Below are 22,328 nucleotides of genomic sequence, written 5' to 3' on the forward strand. Positions count from 1 at the left end.
ATGGCTTCAAGACAACCAGAAGTGCCTACTCTTGCTCCCAGTGGGCCTCTGGGATGTCCCTACCATCGGGATGTGCCGCTGGACATTCAGCTATGATGGTGCCCTAGAGGACCCTGCACCCATGACTCCTCCTCCACCATACATGGGAAGCACCCCCTGGAAGCCAGTGATTCCAGAGTGCAAGTATCAGCATCTTGACAAAACAGGGAAAGGAGCGGCCAGTGTCTCTTCCTTTGCTGTGACTCCATCAATAGCCACTGACAGTTCAGACAAGGCCCCTGCGGTAAACACTAAAGCTACTCGACTCCCTGATCGCAAAACAGACCCAGGAGAGAGCACCCAGCATTCCAAACAACAGGCAGGACCACGAGATGCTGGCTACACACCCCATAAGGGCCTTAGCACTGAGGAGACCAAGTACCTCCGAGTGGCACAAGCTCTCCATACACTAAAGTTGCAGAGAGGGGAGACAGCAAAAGAAGAGAAGCACCCTGCACCTGCCCAGTCCACCCCGAGCAGGACCCCTCATTAGCAGAAGTCCAGGGGCTCGTTCCATATGACTCCTCCATAGCCTTACCTGCCCTGAATCCTCACATCCTGGATTCTGGGAGTGGAAATGCCAGGAACTCAGCAGACAAATGGAGTCTCTTTGGACCACGACCCCTGTAGAACTCTGATTCTGGTTTTGCCATTCAGGCTTACAAAGGTGCCCCAAAACCTTCTTTATGGAGGTAATATGTGTCCAGGCTACACTAGAAGCTGAAGACCCAGCAATCTTCAAGTCGCCAAAGATGGATGTCCCAATGGTAGAAGGAAAGAAACAACCACCTCGAACCCATCATCTCAAAACCCGTGACCTGAATGTACTCACACCCACTGGCTTCTAGAATGATTTCTTCCCAGGGTAACTTCCCTGGGTCTGACATAAGAGTGATGGGGCTAACTGAGGCCTGAGTGCATGTGCAGATGGTCCCTGTGAGTGTGCAGATTGTCCCTGTGTGAGAGAAACCACTTTGCACTGCTTTCAGGTTGATGGGAAATGTCGGTGGCGTAGAGTGGAGGACCTCACTATTTTTTAATCATTTCTCCTTGAGACAGACTCTGGTCCTTGCTTTCCTAGGTGAATTGTGCTGGAGTGCTTCCAATGCTAAGGGCAGGTTATTCTTTCCCAATGATCGCTGTGGGCACTGACAAATCATGGTAGAGGTGCCCACCAACCTGTTTGCACATTGGAAGCCTCCTGACATGCATTAGCCTGAGAACTAGATACAGGATCTCTCCCTCCCTCCCTGCTTCCCTCCCCCACCCCCCTCTCTCTCTGTGTAGCCCTTGGCTGTCCTGAAAATAGCTTGTAAGACCAGGCTGATCTTGAACTTATGGAGATCCCACCCGCCTGCTTCAAATGCATCTCCCTTTCTCTTTCTCACTTTAATAAGAAAGTAATTTAACTCCTGGCTCCGTATGCTAGTTTCATACTGGCAAATGGTCCCCCACTCCAATTCCAATTACTGATGATTAATTCCAGACAGGGACTTGCTCATGCTAGGCTGGTGCTCTACCACTGAGGGTCACTCCTAGTTCCTGGAGATTATGCTTTTTTTTTTCGGTTGTGTGTGTTTTGTCTTGAGACATCTCACTTTGTAGCCATGGCCAGCCTGGAAGTCAATCAGCAGATGCACCGATGCATCTGCCTCTGCCTCCCAGTGCTGGGATTGAAGGTGTGTACAACCCCACCCAGTGTGAGCTTTTGTTAGAGGAAAGAAAGGAATGGGTACAACTAGATTCTAGTCTTCGGCTTCACAAGAAGTCAGCGCCACTGTATTCTGATAACACTTAGACCATTTTCCACCATGTCAGCCTCAGCTGTTTAACACATACTGTGGGAAGGAAGAGAAGAAGTGCCCTTTTGTGGTTCCCCATTGTTCACGGGTCTGTTGGTCTTGAACACTTACATGCAATTGCGTGATCATTTTAGATAGTAGTCTGTTTACATAATGATCTGACCCTATAGAGAAGCCCTGGATTCTAAGATTGTTGTAAAAATTATTAGTGTTATATTGACAAATAAAAATCTTTACTACTTTCTCGGGGGGGGGTGTCTTTAAGGTGGTGGTTCTCAACCTTCCTAATGCTGCAACCCATTAATACAGTTCTTTGTGTTGTGGTGACTCCCAACCATAAAATGATTTTCATTGCTACTTCCCAACTGTGATTTTGCTACTGTTATGAACTGTGACTTAAATATTTATTTTCTGATGGCTGCTTGAGACAGGTGGAGAACAGCTTTGAACTACATCTGTCTCTCATAACCAAACCTGAAACGTCCTAGTCTCATTTACCCGGGTTTTGTTTACAGATTTGTTGTGCTCGGTGCCGAGTCAACTCTTCCTTCTTTTTGGAGTCCGATGGGTCAGGAAACACCCTTTTTATGCACTTGGTTTATACTTTTTAGTTCAAGACCATTTTCTTAATGGGGGGGGGGGGGCTTTAATTAGAAAAACTAAGCCATGTAGTCTGTCAACATGTCAACAAAAAGAATCCCAGGCTATTCCCACTTCCAGTGCAGCATACTGGAATACCAGTAATCTAAACATAGGGACCAAACACCATTGTTTCACATACAGGAAAATCAAGTCTTTTCTGCAATGGACCACAGACCGCAGTAGCCTATGTAAAGGTATTTGTGGAAGCATCTGTATTCAGACCTTGGCTGAGGTTAACTATTGTTTGGGGAGACTGCCTTCCCACCCAGAGGAAGAGGAGGACTGTGGGAACTAAGATATCTCAGAACAGGGAATTTGATCCTGTTATCTTGCTGCCTTATTGTCTACTGTGGGTCAACTGTGGCTTATGGGCCTCAGTCTCACAAATGACCCCATAGTGCAAGGTTCCCATACTGACCCCGGCTTCAACCCAGCCCTGCCTTGGGCTTGTTGATAAGATTTCTTCAATATACAAACGAACTCAAGGCTTCTCCTTCTCTCACATCCTCATACAGAGCACACACACACACACACACACACACAATACCCTGTCCTACCTAAGGGTATTATGTTTTTTTGAAGAAATCCATAATAAGGAACAAGTTTTCTAAAAGGTATCAACTGTCAACACTATTATGAAACTGAATCATGGTAGTCCAGGATAGACCAAACTGGTGGCTAGACCTATGTATCAGAAATAAGTCATGTGATCTCATGAGACTCAGTACTGAGAATGTGACATGAGTTTTATAGGCTTCTTAGGGTCATAATTTATTCAATAGAGGTAAAGTTCCCATGGGTGCTGAAAAGTACTTTCAGAAGAAGAAATGGCCAGGAGGGGGCATAAGGGAACTGGGAAGGTTTTCTAACTCAATAGGAGTGTAACCCATGTTGGTGCCACTGGTGTCGCTAAATGAAAAGACAGAAAGATTGCCAAATGCTTAGCTTTTATTATATGTAGGATATATATGCTGGGAAATACAGTCTCAAAATCGAAATACAGAGTCTTCAAAGGTTAGGGTACATGTGCTGGGAAATACAGAGTCTTCAAAGGTTAGGGTACATGTGCTGGGAAATACAGAGTCTTCAAAGGTTAGGGTACATGTGCTGGGAAATACAGAGTCTTCAAAGGTTAGGGTACATGTGCTGGGAAATACAGAGTCTTCAAAGGTTAGGGTACATGTGCTGGGAAATACAGAGTCTTCAAAGGTTAGGGTACATGTGCTGGGAAATACAGAGTCTTCAAAGGTTAGGGTACATGTGCTGGGAAATACAGAGTCTTCAAAGGTTAGGGTACATGTGCTGGGAAATACAGAGTCTTCAAAGGTTAGGGTATATGTGCTGGGAAATACAGAGTCTTCAAAGGTTAGGGTACATGTGCTGGGAAATACAGAGTCTTCAAAGGTTAGGGTATATATGCTGGGAAATATGGAATCTTCAAAGGTTAGGGTATATGCACTGGGAAATAGGGAGTCTTCAAAGGTTAGGGTATATGCGCTGGGAAATACAGTCTTCAAAGGTTTGGGTATATACGCTGGGAAATATGGAGTCTTCAAAGATTAGGGTATATGCGCTGGGAAATATGGAGTCTTCTTCAAAGGTTAGGGTATATGTGCTGGGAAATACAGTCTTCAAAGGTTAGGGTATATATGATGGGAAATATGGAGTCTTCAAAGGTTAGGGTATATGCACTGGGAAATACAGAGTCTTCAAAGGTTAGGGTATATATGCTGGGAAATATGGAGTCTTCAAAGGTTAGGGTATATGCGCTGGGAAATATGGAGTCTTCAAAGGTTAGGGTATATGCGCTGGGAAATATGGAGTCTTCTTCAAAGGTTAGGGTATATGTGCTGGGAAATACAGTCTTCAAAGGTTAGGGTATATGCGCTGGGAAATACAGTCTTCAAAGGTTAGGGTATATGCGCTGGGAAATATGAAGTCTTCTTCAAAGGTTAGGGTATATGCGCTGGGAAATACAGTCTTCAAAGGTTAGGGTATATGCGCTGGGAAATATGGAGTCTTCAAAGGTTACGGTACATATGCTGGGAAATACAGAGTCTTCAAAGTTTAGGGTATATATGCTTGCAAACACAGTCTCAAAGGGGAAATACAGAGTCTTCAAAGGTTGGTATATATGCTTGCAAACACAGTCTCAAAAGGGAAATACAGAGTCTTCAAAGGTTGGTATATATGCTTGCAAACACAGTCTCAAAAGGGAAATACAGAGTCTTCAAAGGTTGGTATATATGCTTGCAAACACAGTCTCAAAAGGGAAATACAGAGTCTTCAAAGGTTGGTATATATGCTTGCAAACACAGTCTCAAAGGGACATACAGACTCTTCAAAGGTTAGGTTTTACACTTTCAAATCGATTAACAAGATATCAAGTGAGATTACAAGTTCCCTTACATTGCAAAATGCAATCCTCTTGTGATACAAACTAACAACTTAAATCGATCAACTACAGATACATTTTTCTATCTATTGGTGGTTACAAACAATACTTCAAAACTTAAATGGCTTAAGTAGTAGGTTAAACTAGGCAAGGAAAATTCTTATCTAATATACTATGCTTAAAAAAAAATCCAGTACATTTTCTTAAATTCCTGTTAAGAAACGTGAGTATCACAGTCAGCAAAACACTTTTGATTGATGCTTCTTTCAATTAGTTGGCTTCTTGACTTGGTGACAGAGTGATTTCTTTCTTCTTGTCAGATATGACTGACAACCAGTCTTTGTCTTTAAGATAAATGAAGTCATAACTCACATTGGAATAATATCACAAAAAAAAATATTGAAAAGTACACTTCAAATTCACTTTAAAAAACAAAGACATCAATAGCTTCACAATGGACTTTTCTACAAAGCGACACAGTAGGCTTACAAGAAGAACAAACTACAGAGTAAACTAAGAAGAGTAACTAAACTACATCCAATCCTGAAGGTAGACGAGCCCCTGAAAAGAAACACACAGCCTAGTTATAAACGCCACGCAGACTGCCCTCTTCTCTCACAAACACCTTCCAAGCTGGAGAAATCCAGGCTTGGCCACCATGTCCTTCCTAGACAGCACTACACATATAACATCACTACCACGGCTAACACTCAAGACGGTATTTACAAAATAGCAGCTCTCGTTTTGGATCTTTTATAATTATCATAAGATAATTATATGAGGTTAATAATATGAGGTTAATAATATGAGGTTAATAATACAAGGGTAATAATATGAGGGTAATAATATGATATTTGCAGTTCGATGACAGAACACGCACACGCTCACTAAGTCTGGCCCAAAGCACGGCCACTACTGATATCTATTGGCACAACGCATGCAGTCAGAGAATTCTTTCTCTCAAGCTACTGATGGCAAATCAGCTAAAGCCCCGTTCCTGTTTCCCAGCGCTTCTCCTTTCAACTGTAACTGATGTTAAAACATTCTCCACAAGAGAAGCATCCTCTTAAAAAACCAATTTATCTGAAAGCATGGTGGAAATGGGGCAGGATAGCACTGTTGGCACCTGCAGTAAAAACATGAGGAGTTGGGGGTAGGGGAGGCTGGCCCATCTGCATAGCGCTCACAACTATTTGGGCTGCATCTGGCTCTTCATCTTCATCTTCCTCTTCCTCTTCCTCTTCTTCTGCCTCTCCCTCTGCCTCTCCCTCTGCCTCTGGTTCTGCCTCTTCTTCTGCCTCTTCTTCTTCTTCTGGCTCTTCCTCTTCCTCTTCCTCTTCCTCCTCTAGCTCCGGCTCTGGCTCAAGCTGTAGCTGCGGCGGCAGCGGTGGAAGCTGCAGCTGCAGTGGCGGCAGCTGCATCGGGGGCTGCATCGGGGGCTGTGGCTGGAACTGCAGCTGGAACTGTGGCTGCAGCTGTGGCACAGGCTGTGGCAGTGGCTGTGGCAGTGGCAGCGGAGGTGGAGGAGGCAGCGGAGGTGGCTGCTGCTGCGCCAGGCAGGTTATTCTATGGGGCAGCGGCTCCCCGGCCCCCATAGGAATGGTGCTATTCACAAAGCCATTCTGGGGAGTGGGAGGGGGGATCTGCCAGAACCCCAGCAGGGAGGAGATCTCCAGAGAGGCAGGAATGGTTATATTCACAGCATCTAAGAGCAGCTCTTTGGGCAGGGTGACTTTCCCAAAACCCTCCTTAGGCATCTCAAAACATGGGTTGAACTTGAGAGGCGACTGAGGCTCTTGCAGAGGAAATTCCTCAAAGAAACCCATGTTGCAGAAGCCCTTGTCATCTGCTTTAACCGGCATGCCTACGAATGGAGCATATGAGGTAGGAACCGGACTGAACTTGTGCTCCTGAAGAATGATTGGCGGGGGAGAGGTGGGAACTACCCCAGGGTGCAGAGCAAAAGGCTGCTCTGGCATTGGCTGCATAGGTAGCATTGGCTGGAAGACCTGCTCTGGGGGAGCAAGCATCAGACCTTGAACCTCAAGTGGAAAGCCACACTCAAACCCGGTCTCGGGGGCCACTCCGAACTGGAAATGAGGCACATCAGACTTGATCTGGAACGAAGACGAAGGCGCAGGCGAAGGCGCAGGCGCAGGCGGAGGCACAGGCACAGGCACAGGCGCAGGCACAGGCGCAGGCACAGGCACAGGCACAGGCGCAACGGGTTGAAAATTGTTGCCCTGGTATTCTCCTGCCTGCATATTACCTTGCATCAGCTCCTGGGAGTGGGTCTTCTTGGTGTGACGAGTGAGGTGATCTTTGCGCCCAAATCTCTGGGCACAGAACTGACACAGGAAGTCCTTGCATCCTGTGTGGACCACCAGGTGGCGACGCACATCTTTCCGGGTGTAGAAGCATCTCTCACAGTGGTCGCACTGGTGTTTCTTCTCCCTGGGAGGGTGGTTGGCCTTCTCTTCAGCATGAGACTTGAGGTGGTCCAGCAGGACCTCGGTGCTCCCCAGCTCCAGAGTGCAGACCCCACAGGTGAGATCGCCACTGCTGGCGGAGTGCAGGGCCATGTGCCTCTTGTAGCCCAGCAGGGTGTGATACTTCTTGCCACAATCTTCACAAACGTAGGAGATCTTGTTAGGATCGTGGGTCTGGAGGTGGTTCTTCAGGTGATCCTTCCGGTTGAATGTCTTCTCACAGTGAGTACACTGGTGAGCCTTCACGGGTGAGTGTGTCGCCATGTGTCTGGAAGCAAAAGGAAAGGGGTACAGTTTGCGATAGAATTATTTTATGAATGAAGGAAAGGCAGAGGCAACACTATCACGATGTTACTAGCTATTTCTTCTACATCTTAGTGACATTTTTCACGTATAAAGGACTTTTTCTGTATTTTCCCTATGAATACAACATTTTACCATTTAAAAAGTCAAGAGTTACTAAAAGGCAGACTCAACTTTATACCTACAAAAAAGACTGACCTATTCTATGTTCCTGTTATCCATAGACATAAAAAAAACAATATGGTTATGAAATATATTTTTAGAAAGGAGTTAAACAGGTGTATGATGCTTCTCTTCATAAAGTTCTGACCCACTACCTCTTCAACAATACCTAAAGCACCTGTTTGACTTACTGTTGTCTTTCTAACTAATTCTACAATTATCTGTTGTCCCACTGTCCCTTCTTTCCTGACCTCCACTGTACCCTGAGATGGCCCCACTGAAGCCACAGCTACCCTCTGTCTTTAAGGATACCTGCATGTACACGAAATGAGTTTGATACTAACCAGGGAGCCCCTGACACAATCAGTGCACATGGTGGGCACTTGATTCTGTTACTATGACAACTAGAGAACAGCTTACAACTGAAGACATTTGAAATGTAAAGAGCAGAAGCATTTCCAGTCTTATTTTTTAACATCAACTTATATTACATTATCAGTAATGGTGATGTTCTTAAGGTCAGGAGAATGATTTCTATCTTCCTTTTATCTCTTTTAAGTGCCTTTCTCTGAAGTACCCCAAGACGGAATGATAATGTGGGGCTTCTGCCACTCAGGTTGGAAGTCAGGTTGCTAATTCTCTCACCTGTGCATTTGTAAGTTGCCAGCAAGGGAAGCTTGGGGCATCATTTTGTGAAGATTAGACACAAGCAATACCAAAAGAAGTACACAGGCAGTATTCACTGTCAGTCAGACAGCATGCAGCCTGATCGTACTGTTTGTCACTGCTGGGGTATTACCAAAATCCATTGTGGGCAGAATGTACATCTTGGGTACCACTGACCTAATAGTAGCAAGAACGTAATCGACACTAGAGAAATAATTCATGTTTTATACCAACTCTCTTTTAAAGGACTCATGTGAAAACTCAATGCTTTGGCAGGTTGTGGATTCCCCTGAAAGTCTAAGAAACATACACGCACAAAGTCTAAATACACAAGTGAATTCCACAAGTGTCACGGTCATCAGTGGAGTACTGGAAACTCCAGAAATCACTGAAGACAGGTCTTTAAAGACTGCCTAAAATGTTAAATGTACCCACACCCTGCCTTCTTTTCCCCTTCACTGAGAGCCCTGAACGCCTGGAGAGACACTTAAAGGCCCAGGAAGAAGTGCACACCCTCCTAAAGACTCTCACCTCATCAGCTTGTACTTGGAGACGAAGGCTTTGCCACACTCAGCCTTCGAGCACTTGAATGGGCGCTCCTTGGAGTGGGAGTAGTTATGGATGGTGAACTTCTCCAGGGTGAGGAAGGACTTGCCACATTTCTGACAGCGGAACGGAGCCATGGTCTTTGCTTCTCACACTTTCTTCTTCAGATGTTCCGAGAAACTGCTGTGCCATTTAAGCCCAGACAGAGAGAAGGTAGGGAGTCACTGCAGCCTGACTCCAAAGAAAAAAAGAAAGCAACACCACAGCCTGGCAGCCAGGAGAGATCCAGAGCCGGACAGGGATCTGGCTATTTAGAATGGTCTGCGGAGAGAAGAGGAACCATTTTCTCACATCAGCACTGAAAAAGATGTATCTCCCACCAGCACCTGCATCAGCACCACCACATTAAAGCCAATGACTTGCAATCAGTATGTTCCTTTAAAAGGCTCAGATGGGCCTGCCAACCCATTCTTCCTTCTTGCTTCCCACCCCTCTGGAGCCCCTGTGTTCTGGTCCCCTCTCTCCTAATAAGAACTGCTACCCCCATAGACCCCATCAACTTTATGGTCCTCAGCTCAGGGTGAGACTCAGTTGACTTTCTCTGTGTGTTGTAGTGTGTTGCTGGCTCACAATGACCACCCCTTATTCAAACCATGAGCTTTTCCTCTTCATGCGCAGTGAGCATAGAGAGGTTGTTTCCAACACCTGTTTAAACTCTCAGAGGATGGGAAGAAATCATTTGTATGCATGTCAGTGAATTTGTGTGTAAGGGGAAATGGAGTCCTAGTTGTACTGATGTGGCGGGCCTATAAAAACCTATAAAGTATGAAATGCTCTACCCCTGCTTACCCTTTATAGTTAAATTAGCACTGAACACTCGTCAGGACGGAGGGGCTAGTGGGGAGGGTTCTGTAACCCCACCACTGATTTACCAGGCCAGGTACTCAGACTTTTTTCAATTTCTGTCAAGGGAAATTTACTCTTCCCCAACTCTTGCTTTAGGAAATGAAAAGTACGCACGACCGAACTTTCTACAATGGAAATGTGGTACGAACATGTCCCACCCTCCTCCCTTCAAGCATGCTACTGGGAAGCCACATTATCTTAAGCTAGACTTCAGTAGCCATAGTTAGCTAGTGGCTACTGTCGGGGTGATGGGCAGACCCTTAGATTCCCTGTCAAGAGATAAGGGGAAGGCTGGGCTTTTCTTGCACAGAACTATGCTTTACTGATTAAACCTCAGGTGTTTCATTGAAACACGGGGACTTAGTTGAGTGATTTTATTAATGGGGCAGGGTGGGGGAGAGGAACAAGGTTCCCCAGTTCAGATCCCAACTCTACAGTGAATCCCAGCTTCTTGGTTTCTATAATTATCACATAATATATGTCAATGGGCTGCTGGGGGACAATCAACGGAAACAACGATGACGTAATCTTTCCATTTGTGATTGTAACCAGAGTGGGGAGGGCAGGAAATCACAAAATATATAGTATTTATGGAACAAAAGCTACGTGCCATGGTACAGCTAATGGCTCCCAGCTACTGAGCTAGCTATGTGCATGACGGGACAGTGAGGCACAGTGGCTCTGTGTATGCCTCCAATAACTCAAAGTTCTTCCCAACAGATAAACCCTACCTATTGTTTAAAAAGAAAAGGGTAGTCGCATAGATCTATATACTGCCTCTCTCAGCCACCCCTCACCTAGTTCATACTAGCTGCATTCAAACTTGATGTGGTTAAAATAGACTACCTACTATCTAGAAAACCATCAACAATTACAACAGCTCTGAAGACTACGTTCCTGAAGAGAATCGATCTATCCTGTCTCTTGACATACAAATTGCATTTGAATCTCACACACACACACACATAGTACTACTATTTCAACACCTGTTGCCCTGGAAAGATAAGCCTTCCCCTCCTCCCCCCCAAAAAAAATCTCAGGACTTGATTTTCAGTCCCCCCCCCCCATTCTAAAAATACTAAGTGATACAGATCTGCCAAAGAAGCCTTGGGCCATCTGCTTCATTCTCATGGTGATTATTTTAGGGATGGGGGAGGATCAGACTAGAACAAGAAACATACATATATATGGTAACAGCCAGGAAGACTGTACTCCCTGGGGGTTAGGGGTATACAACTGTAAAAGCAAGAGGTCAGAACACAGATGCAGACCCAGGACTTCCCCAGTGCTGTGAAACACAATCATTTAATGGGGAACAACTGTTTTGCAGCATTCTCAAAATAAACCAGGACTTCTGGCTCCTGTTTCCATTGTCCCCAGTCACACAAAGCGAGGCCCACCTGTGAGGAAATGAGATTTCCATTTTGGTCTTCCAAGATGGATATTCTCGGTTGGTTGGGTCTTTGGGGGTTGCTCTTGAGCCCTGCTATGCTACTACTTAACATATAAACTGTTCTTTCTGAGCCACCATTTCTCTCTCACATTTGTAAAGTCCTAAATTTAAAAGGCAGTTTAAAGGGTATTTATTCCCTGAGGTGAGAGATGAGAGAGAACCCCTCTGGGTGCTATCATTCCACTTAATGCTTACTTACAAGGTACTATTCCCTAATCTGTGGGCCATATGACATATGCCTGTGCTTCATCAGATTAAAATAGGATGGTCTACAACACTGTTTCTTGGAGAATTGAAGCAGCAAACAATCTATACAAATTGATCTCAAGTATGTGTACAGGTGATAATTTAATAGGTCCTGTCCCAGGGGTAAGTGTGCTCACCAATCACCAGGGGTTCATTTGTAAGCCTGTTAAATATATAACACTCAATACTAAGATATTAGTGCTAAAAATTCCCCTGACATCTGAGATGACATCACCCCTTGTCTGCGATGGACTCAAGTTGGCTCTACAAGGCCTGTCACCTGCCATGTCAGCAGACCTCTCTCCCATGGCTGCCCAAAGGCAATCAAGGCCAAAGATCGGTCCTCAGGGTTCTTTCCTTCATTGTGCTACATTCTCTTGAGACAAATGTGCTTCCAGTCCCGGAATGTGGACAAATCCCCGTCTCCCCCAGATGGAGGCATGAGGACCTCTCCCATGCTGTGGGGTTCTCTCAGCAGGTTGGCATACAACCCCACCTACATCTGTTTGTCTGGAAGTCTTTCACTTAAACTCACATGCATTGGTGGGAACAGCACCCACTACCACCCCTGGGATGGTCTTCCCCACAATCCAGCTGCCCATGGATTCTTTTCAACTGCCATTGATTGTTAAAGCCAGTGACTAGAGCTCTTACTGTTTTAGAAAGGGGCCCATACTAAGGAAGCCAAAGTGAAGTCCTTAAACCTAATATGCAAATGTAAGAAATGATAGAATTGATTAAACCAGGCTTCAGAACGCTAAGTGCGTACCAGGCCTATTATTAATTGGCAAAGGGACACATGTTCTCAGGTCACAAATAGCGTGACTATGATATAGTTCAAGATGGGGGCTGACTACATGACAGTTACTCTGTTCTCTCTGGAAACTCTGCTAACAAGAAGTCCACACGGGTCCAACTGTGTTGCTGGAAAGTGAGGCCCATGTTGAAGTCCTTTCCTTAAGACTCAAGGCTCCATTGGTTTCTTTTGCTTTTGGTTTTTATGACCCTCTACTCATGATAAGTCTGAGAGAAAGTGGCTAGTGGGGGCAGAGATATATAGACAGGTTAGCTTTCTGCCCTGCCTCTACAGAGAGAACCAGCTTCAACCACACTGGGTGAGCAGACTACTTAGGTTAGAACCTAGGCTAAGGAAAGGCCAGGGTCCAGAGGAAAAACTGATCAAAGAACAGAAGTTAATCTTTCTGTTTGGGTCTTGTTTTTTGTTTGTTTGTTTTGGTTTTTAGGTTTTTTTTGGAGAGAGGGGTTTGGTACTCAAGACACCTTGTTGCTGGTGTCCTCTGCCACACTACAAAAGATAGGGGACATACCTCAACTCTCCACGTGAGCAGCTTTTGCTCATCAATGTTTCTCCTCCCTGGGTTAGATTGATGGAGTTTATCAGCCCTGGGGTACAGACAAGTTTGTTTTCTTTGCAGCAGGCTGCAGCCAGACCAAGCCTTGCCCTTAGATATCTACTTAGGGCTGTGGAGGGAGAGAAAAGCAGGCATGTGGGAGCATGAAGTTCCCAGAGCCCCAAAGACAGAAGCCTTTTCCCATAAATTCCCCAGTTTTGACCTTGTGGGGAAGCTTTGTCCTGGGTAGGCTATAGTGAGAAAAGTCAGCACATGAGAATTAAGTCTCATTTTTACAAAAGCTTAGTAAAACACATCTAAGTAACCTATGGGCCGTTACTTAAGTATAAAGGAGACCCAAACGGCTTTAAAAAACGACCATCTGTGATCAGCCCATCCACTGGCACAGTGTAAAAACGTTTTACAGATGGGATTTCTTTGTTACAGTTTGTCCAACTCTCATATGCTAATCCTGGATTTGAATTTGCACAAATGCGTATGTGGGTACATGTGCTCACAGGTTAAGAAACCAGAAAGCAAGGCATGAGGGGAGACAAGAGGTGGGGGGAAGGCAAAAAGAAGAGACTATAATGGAACTGCATAACAGGAGAAGGGGGGCTGCCGGATGCATGGGGTGGGGAGCACAGGAGGAAGGAGAAGGGGAGGGGGGAGAGGAAGGAGCACCAACTAGTAAGGACAAAAGTATGCACATAAAAATGTCACAATGACTACTTTATATGCTACCTTTACAAACTAATAAAAGTTTTTATCTAGCGGGCTGAAGATACTATCAACCCCGCTAATCATGGAGTTTGTACACAGGAAAGGAGAAAGGAAGAAGAGGGAACAATAGCTGGAGAAGGCTGGCAAGGCCACCTCAGCTGGAATGGGACATACAGGACCTCAAAGTGCCCAGAGGAAGAAGCCACACCAGCACAGAGGCTTCTGGGGGGCAGAGCCTAGGGCCTATCACCACACAAGTGCCCCTGTCACAGGTCTGTGCTCCCTCTACAACCCCTTCTCCTCCCACCGAGTGGACTGGGGGTGGGGGTGGCTGGGGTGACTCCATTCTCACAGTCTCATGGGCTTGTGAGGAATGAGAGTGAGAGAGAGAGTGTGTGTGAGAAAGAGAAGAGAAGCCATGAAAGGAGTTATCTTCACAGACCCTTGATCCTCCACTCAGCATCCCACACTGGATTCTTAAATAGAACATTCAGGAAGGAGAGGACAACCTTCTCAAGGGAGCCCACCCAGAAACACAAATGTTGAGTCCCCGATTGGCTTAGAGGCTGGGATGGTTTGTCTTTGTTTTAAGATGACTGTTACTTGGTGGAGACCAGGTAGCCCATGTGAGATGAGCAATAAAGAACCAGCATGACAAACCAGACAAAAGCCTTTGCTATTTAGGAGCAGATACTGTAATGTCAAAGTCATGGGTGGAGACGGTTCCTTTGTGACAGTTGAGAACATGTCCCCCACTCCACCCTCCCTACAAATCCCTGCCAGCTGACCTTTAGACCTCTGTAGGGTCACCATTCTATAGCTGAGGGCTGATCTCGTCCCTCGTGACTCTCAAAATAGGGCATGTGCAACCAGAACTCTAATTAGCAACATGGCCTTTTGTCCCAATGAAACCATCCTTAGGGGACGGAAAAGAAAGCCTGGGTCCTTCCTAGGAAGTCAGAGGGTACAGGTTAATACTGAGAAAAACAAAAGCCATCTGGGTTACAATGAGGAGGGGAAGTTACATCTATGAGTTAAGACTAGCGGGAAGAGACTTATCTATACTGTCCAGAGGGGATTCTCAGGACTTGGGTGGGTTGGGTAGCCTCACACGGTAGTTTCTCTAGATAAACAGGAAAGGGCCAAGAATGTGGACATCTACGTGTCTGTCAGATGATCTGGATGACCGGAGAGTCTAATTTTTGCTGTTCTTGCTGAGACCATTTATACACTAGGGAGACCAAAGGGAAGGGCTGTGTGCAATGGATGGAGGAGAAGCAGAAAGAAGAGCAGAGAGACAGATAGAATGGTGAAAAGGGGCCCAGGCTCAGGCTACCTAACACAGAACACCAGTCATGACTCCTTCCGTGACTCTGAAAGGAGCAGAAGCTCCCCGTGAGTCTTGGACTAAAATCACCACAATACACATCTGGCAGGCACTTTTAAAGTGACAACACACATGCCATTTTTTTTTAAAAAAAGCTCTATCGATGGATGGCTATCCAGAACTTAGAATCTGTGGTTTGGGAAGACACACTTTCTGTATCTGCAAAATAAACTGTTCATGTAGGAAAATGAATACGAAATGCAGAAGTATTTAATCACGTCACAGTTCTCCTCATCTGATTCTTCTAATGCTAGGAAACCTTTTACTGGGTCTCTGCTTGTCCTTCTTTACTGGTAAGTAAAGTGAAGAAAGAAGGCAACACTTCGAAGCTTCCACATGTGCTTCTCAGAAATGGGGGAGAAATATCAGGGAATGAGGGAGAACACTTAAAAGGAAAGAAACGCCAACTAGGTCTCTCTCTCTCTCTCTCTCTCTCTCTCTCTCTCTCTCTCTCTCTCTCTCTCTCTCTCTCTCTCTGCCTTATATCTTTTTTTCCTCCCCCACTCATAGCTTTAGGTTCTTTGTTTGTGTAACAGACCATTACAATCACACCCAGTTCAATGGGAGAGGAATATGAACTTTCTAAGTGGCTGTCCTTGCAATTCACACGTGTGGTCCCTTCCCCAGTACAGTGGGGCCCCATCTATCCTTCTGAGTTTGAAGCCTCCAGGCAGCTGGCTTTCAACAACCCCAAGTTCCCACTGAGGCATACATGCAGCCCCTTCCAGCGAACCTATAACCTCCTCTAAGCCTCTCTGCCTTCCCCAGGTTGGTGCACATTCAGGCTGGGCCTGTCCCCTTTGACCTCCTTAAGACAGGTGTCTCCTGAGCCCTTTTCTTTCTTTAGCCTGTGGGCTCTTGCCTGAATGCTAGGCAGACACATTCCAGACTCCCTGTTGTCACTCTATCCTCTGAAGTCATGTACACTCTAAACAGAAGGCGCAAGATTCCTCTTCTCTAACCTCCCTAAACTAATCGAAACTACTCAGGCCTTTGTCCATTCTTGACAGATAATGGCTGACCCTCTTGGTATGAATTTCGATTTCTTGGTTAATGAACCAAGACAGCTTTTAGGAATAGTTGTCTTCACTACATATGTGTGGCTGGGACTGCAGACAGGGTGGAAGAGCTATGAAGTGTGTGTGAGGGGGTAGGGATAGACATGTGTGCTCCACTGCAACTGTCTTGAAGTATCTTGGGCCTCCGTCACATCCCTGCATTCCTGAGTTTGCCATGTGCTTCCAAGCAACTTTGTTGTTTTGAGGCTTTGTATCCTGGCTGGTTTGGAACTCCCTCTATAAACCAGGTAGACTGTGCACTCGTGGAAATCCACTTCCCCTCTGCCTCCCAAGTACTAGGATTAAACACATGTGCACCACCACACCGGGCCCAAGCAAGTCTTATCAAGCATGTCCAGATAAGGATAATTTTAAAACTTCCGTACCTTCGGTGTGAGCAGAAAAGTCAGCTGTGAGGCAGATATGGCTGGAGTCCTGTAGAAGTCTGAAGACTCAAACCTGCGAGAAGAGACCTTGGACATTGTCAGAGGATGAAGCTAGAATATTCTCCCGTGATTCTACCCCCCAAACCTCCTTTTGTGAGCACATACCCCCCTAGCGTGATATAAAAGAGGTTCCCTACTGCTTTCTTAAACATTTCAATAGATGGTCTGCATTAAAGTATAACCTTTGTCCTACATGCAACTGGATTAGAACTCAGAAGGTTCTCTCTGCTTTCTGATAGTGGGGGGGAGGGGGGGATGAAATTGCTTACATAAGCTATTCAAAGCAGCACTCAGAGGAAATGGTGTTTCTTTTAAAACAACAATATTAAAATGCCATAAAACAGGTATGCAAATCTAGATGGTAACAGAGCCTGAAACAAAATTATGGATCAGAAAGAAAGCAGCAACTGGCTAGCATGCGTTCTCAACAGTTTTATGTAAGCATATAGACTCATCAAATCTGCCGTGCAGAAAAGCAGACATCTCTCAACTGAATGTGCAGCAGACAAGTGGGTACTAAACCTGACTATGCACTAGAATTAGCAGGAGAGTTTTGTTTGTTTTTTTTTTTTTAATAGCAGATTCCAAGGCCACTTCACAAATCAGCACAGACAGAAACAGAATGACTCTAGCCCAGAAAATGGTTTTCCCCTAGTCCTCAAGTGCCTGGTCCTCATACCGACCGCAAACCACTGAACACTGACACACGTTTAGAAACCAACAGCATCCCTGGTCATTGATTCCCCGTACCCCTTGGCCTCTTCCAACTCAAGACTATTCTGCCAAACTGATTTTCTTGTGTGGGGAGGGAGGGTGCCCCAGGATTTTTCTAACTGGTATGAAGACAACCAATTTTGAGAGCCAGTTTTAGCTTAGTCACATGACTGTCCATTCCCTTAATTTGATCAAAATGGCACTGGCCATTTGTTTGTATATAAGCATCCTTTTAAATTAAAGATGGAGGGGGAAAATGCAGCTTTCTTTAGATAAGGTTTTAAAAACAATCACAGTCCAGAAAAAACAAAACAAAACTGGAGGTGACCATGTACTTGTCTGAACCAGTTTGTTTCCCCATCTGGTCCTCATTCCGCATGTGTAAACAGACCGTGTGCACGGTTCACCTCATCTCAAAATGTTCCACACGGACAATGGTCGTTTAATTGGGTGGTCCCCAGAGGCCCGTGTTAACTTTTTTTTTCCCAAGACATTTATTTAAAACACATGAAAGCAAAAGAATAAAATTAGCCTGAATGCCAATCTCCCCAGTGGACAATACCAATTTATAGATTCAGAGAGGAGGTGGGGGGGGGCCTCAACTTCTGCTGCCCAGGAAGGGCCTTACAGAACACGAGGTTTGCCAGCCAAGGCAGTAGAGTGGCTTGGCTTCATTGTCAAAATATTCAAATTATCGGGAAGAGAAAGCCATCCTTTCCTGCCTCTAACAATACTCTGCAGTGGCGGACTCACACGGGAGCTTAGTCTTCTGTCGGACACTGTGAAGGGCAGTGAACGAGGGGTTGCCCTGACAGGGGGGGGTCAAGCTACTCAGCCTTTCCCACCTGTCCACCCAGCCCACCCAGCACTGCTTCACAGACACAAGACTCAACAATGCTGGGGAGAACCTGGAACAGGCCAGACGGGGTGGGAGAGTGGGGGGGGGGGGTAGAGGGGGAAGCGTTCCCATGCTCCATGCAACAGTGTAACCTAGCAGAGATGAGACCTACTGGGACAGGATGCTACTTGCAGATTGCTTTTCAGGCCTTAGATTTTAAGAGCTGAGAAAAATGGTTTTCAAATGTCAGTTATAGAAAAAGAAGGAGGAGGAGGAGGGAGGAGGAGGAGGGAGGAGGAGGAGAAAAAGCAGCAGCAGCAACAACAACAACAACAACAACAACAGCAGCTGAAAATGACCCTGTGGAATTAAACTATGCTAAGGCGGTGTCTCAGAGTTCCAGAAGAGTGAGAAAAATCACATTTTTCTAAGAAGGGAGTTTGGCTTGTGGCAAATAGAACCACATTAATTAGTTTAAATGGATTTTTAATGCCACTCATGGAAAACAAAATGGAAGCTCCACCAACCTAGAGTGTATTTCTAGAATGTCCTTCTGCCTGTGAAGTGTGTTTACAGTTTGCAATGTGCCTTTTGCCTAGTTAATGAACTGGGTTTGCTTCTGACTGAACATTCACAGAAACTCAAGTTGAACAAAGAGATTTCTTCCGTTTCAGCTCCCCCACTCTGAGATATTCCTGGTTTGATCTAAGCAAATGCTTGAACCCTTTATTCTAAGAATCTACATGAGACTGAGTTAGACAGTGCCAGATACTGTAAACTGTTCTAACTTTTAATAAAGGTTCCTTTTGTTTAAAGATGTGTGGGGCTTGCTTAGGAAAGTCTCTCAGACAGGTTTTTTTTTTTTTTTTTTTTTTTTTGAAAACCACAACCTCATGTCCAACGAAGCCCATTGATTTGGAAACTTACAAATAAATCTTTTCACAGAGATTGACCATAAACCGTGAGATCCTATTTTCAAAGCCTTGGAGAGACACAATATTCTCTTCCAAAAGATGTTATGTTTAAAAAAGAGGCAGGCAGACCAAGGGTCTCGTGAAATTTTAGTAGATTTGGGGGCCTCATTTCTGACCTCTGCACTCTTTTTACACATCATCTTAACATTCCCCGTTCATGAAACTTAAGGTTTCAAGTAGTTCCTGAGTTCACATGCCTCTCAAATCCCTCTCTTCAACCCTGAACTTTCTTAAAATCCTGGACAAAAACTCCTTCCTTCCTGCTCTTCCCCCTCATGGCTCTGATATCTTCTAAAACAGAGGGTTCCCCTGCAACCCTCCTGGCGGGTCCTGTCCAGCACCGTAACACTACTGTGTAGTCACAACCACCAACTCTTGGATGCTCACCAGGTGATGGCTGTGTTAAGTCCTTAGCCCCCTGGGCAATCGCAGGAGTGGTCAAGTGTTCCTGTTGCTTTACTTGTTGACAAATGAAGGCTTGCAAGGATGCTAACTTGCCTGCCCTTGAAACTAGCAAGCAGCTGAACTGGGTGTAAAGCCAGGGTGTGTGGTCTGACAGGGAGCCCTTACACTCTAACCCTTCTGGCCAGAAATCTCATCCTAACTTTAGACTGTGTTTTCCCACCTAATCATGCTGCATAGACCAAGTGCTGTCTGGCTCTCAAATCCTTTCTCCTCTTTCACAGCTCCCATTGTTCAAGTGTCTACGGCTCTAAATCAGCATGGTGGGCAACAGGTGGAAGGTTTCTAATCTTTCAAATTTCCTCCCAGCTCAGGGCAGCAGACAAGACCTAAAGTCTCCTTGTTAACCTTTAAACCTACCATAGAAATTCCACGGGGCTTGGGGTAACTCCGGAAGGGAGTCCAAATAGGAGAATTTAAAAGAAATAACAACTCTTTCCTCCTGCTTCGTGTAACCCCAGACCCATCTGTCAGACCAGCAAGACAGGGCTGGGGTAGGATTCCCTGAGCGGACAGCTGTGTGCGAGCATCCCTTCGAGGGAGGGAAGCCAGCCTCGGCTAGGTTTTCAGCCCCCACTCCCAACCCTGTACCCAGCCCAGACAGCTGCAAAGCTTCAAGTCATCCAGTGCTATATGGAGGGCAGAGGGTGGGTTCCTCACCTTTCTGGCGCCATGAAAATCTCTATGGAAAACACTCTGCCAGTATAAGCAAGGCACCTAAAACTGGTCTACAGGGCTTTCCTTTGGCTGCCCTCCTGATGGCTGTAGATGGTGGCTATGGGGAGGAACAGTTTTTCTGACTTGGGACCGTGAGATTCAGAGTGATGGATACCGCCTCAGTAAAGAGCCAAAAATCTTCCTTAAAAGTGTACATCCCCTTTACCCTAGCTAGGACCTCTGGAACTGAAACCAATCTATCACAAACAACAAAGGCCGCCTGGGTTTCGAAGGGGAAGCTTCAGCCTTGAAGGAGCTGGTGACCTGGAGCTCGGTGTTTTAGTACCCTGGAGCAGATAAAGCGGGAGGATCTGAGACAGGGGGCTAGTATTAAAGAGTATACTCACAAGATTAAGTCCTCTGATTCCTACGCAAATACCTAGGGAGGGAAAGGCAAAGGCATGCACTGTTATGTTAAGCCTTTTTCTTAAGCTCTAAATTGCCAAAACCAAACAAACAAAAAGGGAAAGGAAGCCTACTTCGAAGAGGCAAGAGGTAGGGCAGAGCAGTTGCAGGCCAAGGTCTGGGAAACCCACATTTCCTAACCTAGGTAGGCCTCCCAGTCAACAAGCTGGGACAGGGAGGGACCAGCTGATTTCCCTAAAATGAAAATGGCCTGAGGTGCTTTGAGAGGTGATTCTATCCCTAAGACAAAGAAAAATAAATAACTTGAAACAAGATGTGTTGATTCAAAGATAGCTCGTTAATAATAGATACTTGAGATACTGGTTTATGGAACAGTGACCATTCACAGAGCAGAGATGGCTACAGGATCCTCCTGTCCCATCTATGGTACCAAAAACCTTGGGGGAAAGAATAGGGGGAAATGCTAAAGAATGGACCAGTCCACTATTCTGGTCCAGACAGACCTTTCCCACAGATTCCTTGAAACATAGCCTGGGAGCCAGGACTGGGGAAGGGCCATTTCCACATGCTGGTGTCTGAGGTGCACACTGGTCTCTGTGTTCTTGGCCTGGCTGCCCTTCTTTCTAAATCCCAACAGCCCCATCAAGCCCAATCCTTTCTACCATGTATGCATTCCTGTCACCTGTTTGGAATCTCTCAATGGGCTCCTTAGTTTCTGTCAATTGCAACCAAGAGACCTGTCTAATGAGAACCACTGAAGGGTCTTCATCAAGAAGGCAGCGTGTTCAGGCTTGAGTTACAGAAAGAGAACACACACAGCAGGCACAGAGTGCTCCTCCCAATCCATCACTGCTGTATATTACAACAGGTAATTCCCACGGTGAGTGGGGGTGGGGGAAGCCACCCCCACCAATGGGGAAAAAAAAAACTGCCCGTGGAAAAAATGAACAGAACCGTCTGCAGCTTCTCTGAACAGCACTTACAGAGTTCCTAATCTTCAATGAATCACAACCAACAGCTTTCCCATACACTGAGAGCTGAAGAGATGGACCAAATGAGAACCATTTAAAAGAAAACAACATAAAAATGACTGGGCTCTTTAATGTGGCTGCAATTAACACGGCGATTGTGTGCGTGCCTCATGAATCACTTTTAATTCCCAGCTGCCGAGACCAAAGGGGAGAATTTTACCTTGGTAAATGCTACATAATGGGTGAATTACGTGATTCTCTCAATATAGTATGTTGGTTACGGTGGAAATACACATCATTTCCGGTGTTGTTTTAAATACTGGTGGGGGAAATGAACTACGCTTTAATTTTAATAATATTCAATATTTTATTCTCTAAGGATATCCACTGCCTTCTCTTTTGCTTTAACTGCTAATGGAGAAGGGAAGTAGTTTGTTTTAAAGATTTATTTATTTGTAATGTGTATGAGGGTCTGCCCAAAATGTATATAAACGTGCCAAGTGTGAGCCTAGCCCCCATGGAGGTTAGAAGGCACCATCAGATGCACTTGAACTGGAACTAGGGTAGTTGTAAGCTGCCGTATGGGTGCTGGGAACTGAACCCTGATCCTCTGGGAGAACCGTAAGCATCTTACCAGTACCAGCAAGTAATATTAATGATATTCTTTGGGT

The 22,328-nt window shown here is 45.5% G+C and overlaps 1 protein-coding gene and 1 pseudogene across 6 annotated transcripts in view; one reads left to right on the forward strand and one right to left on the reverse strand.

Moving 5' to 3' along the window:
- On the forward strand, positions 1-887 carry LOC308439719 (putative monooxygenase p33MONOX; annotated as a pseudogene). The gene has a single exon. The product of its transcript is annotated as a putative monooxygenase p33MONOX (transcript).
- A 3,537-nt stretch (positions 888-4,424) lies between these two features.
- The window catches only part of PLAGL1 (PLAG1 like zinc finger 1), a 35,578-nt gene continuing 17,674 nt past the window's right edge, over positions 4,425-22,328 (reverse strand). The window contains exons 4-7 of one of the 5 annotated variants that reach the window (XM_080941623.1): positions 20,668-20,699; positions 16,556-16,628; positions 9,030-9,365; positions 4,425-7,635 (exon numbers count right to left, since the gene is read on the reverse strand). In XM_080941623.1, the coding sequence (XP_080797749.1) occupies positions 5,958-7,635; positions 9,030-9,181 (1,830 nt within the window). In that variant the 5' untranslated portion in view covers positions 9,182-9,365; positions 16,556-16,628; positions 20,668-20,699 and the 3' untranslated portion in view covers positions 4,425-5,957. Of the gene's footprint in view, positions 7,636-9,029; positions 9,366-16,555; positions 16,780-20,667; positions 20,700-22,328 lie in introns of those variants that run through there. The other 4 variants (XM_080941620.1, XM_080941621.1, XM_080941622.1 and 1 more) reach the window with 4 other exon arrangements.

This window comes from Micromys minutus, assembly GCF_963924665.1.
Source record: "Micromys minutus genome assembly, chromosome: 30".
Taxonomy (NCBI): domain Eukaryota; kingdom Metazoa; phylum Chordata; class Mammalia; order Rodentia; family Muridae; genus Micromys; species Micromys minutus.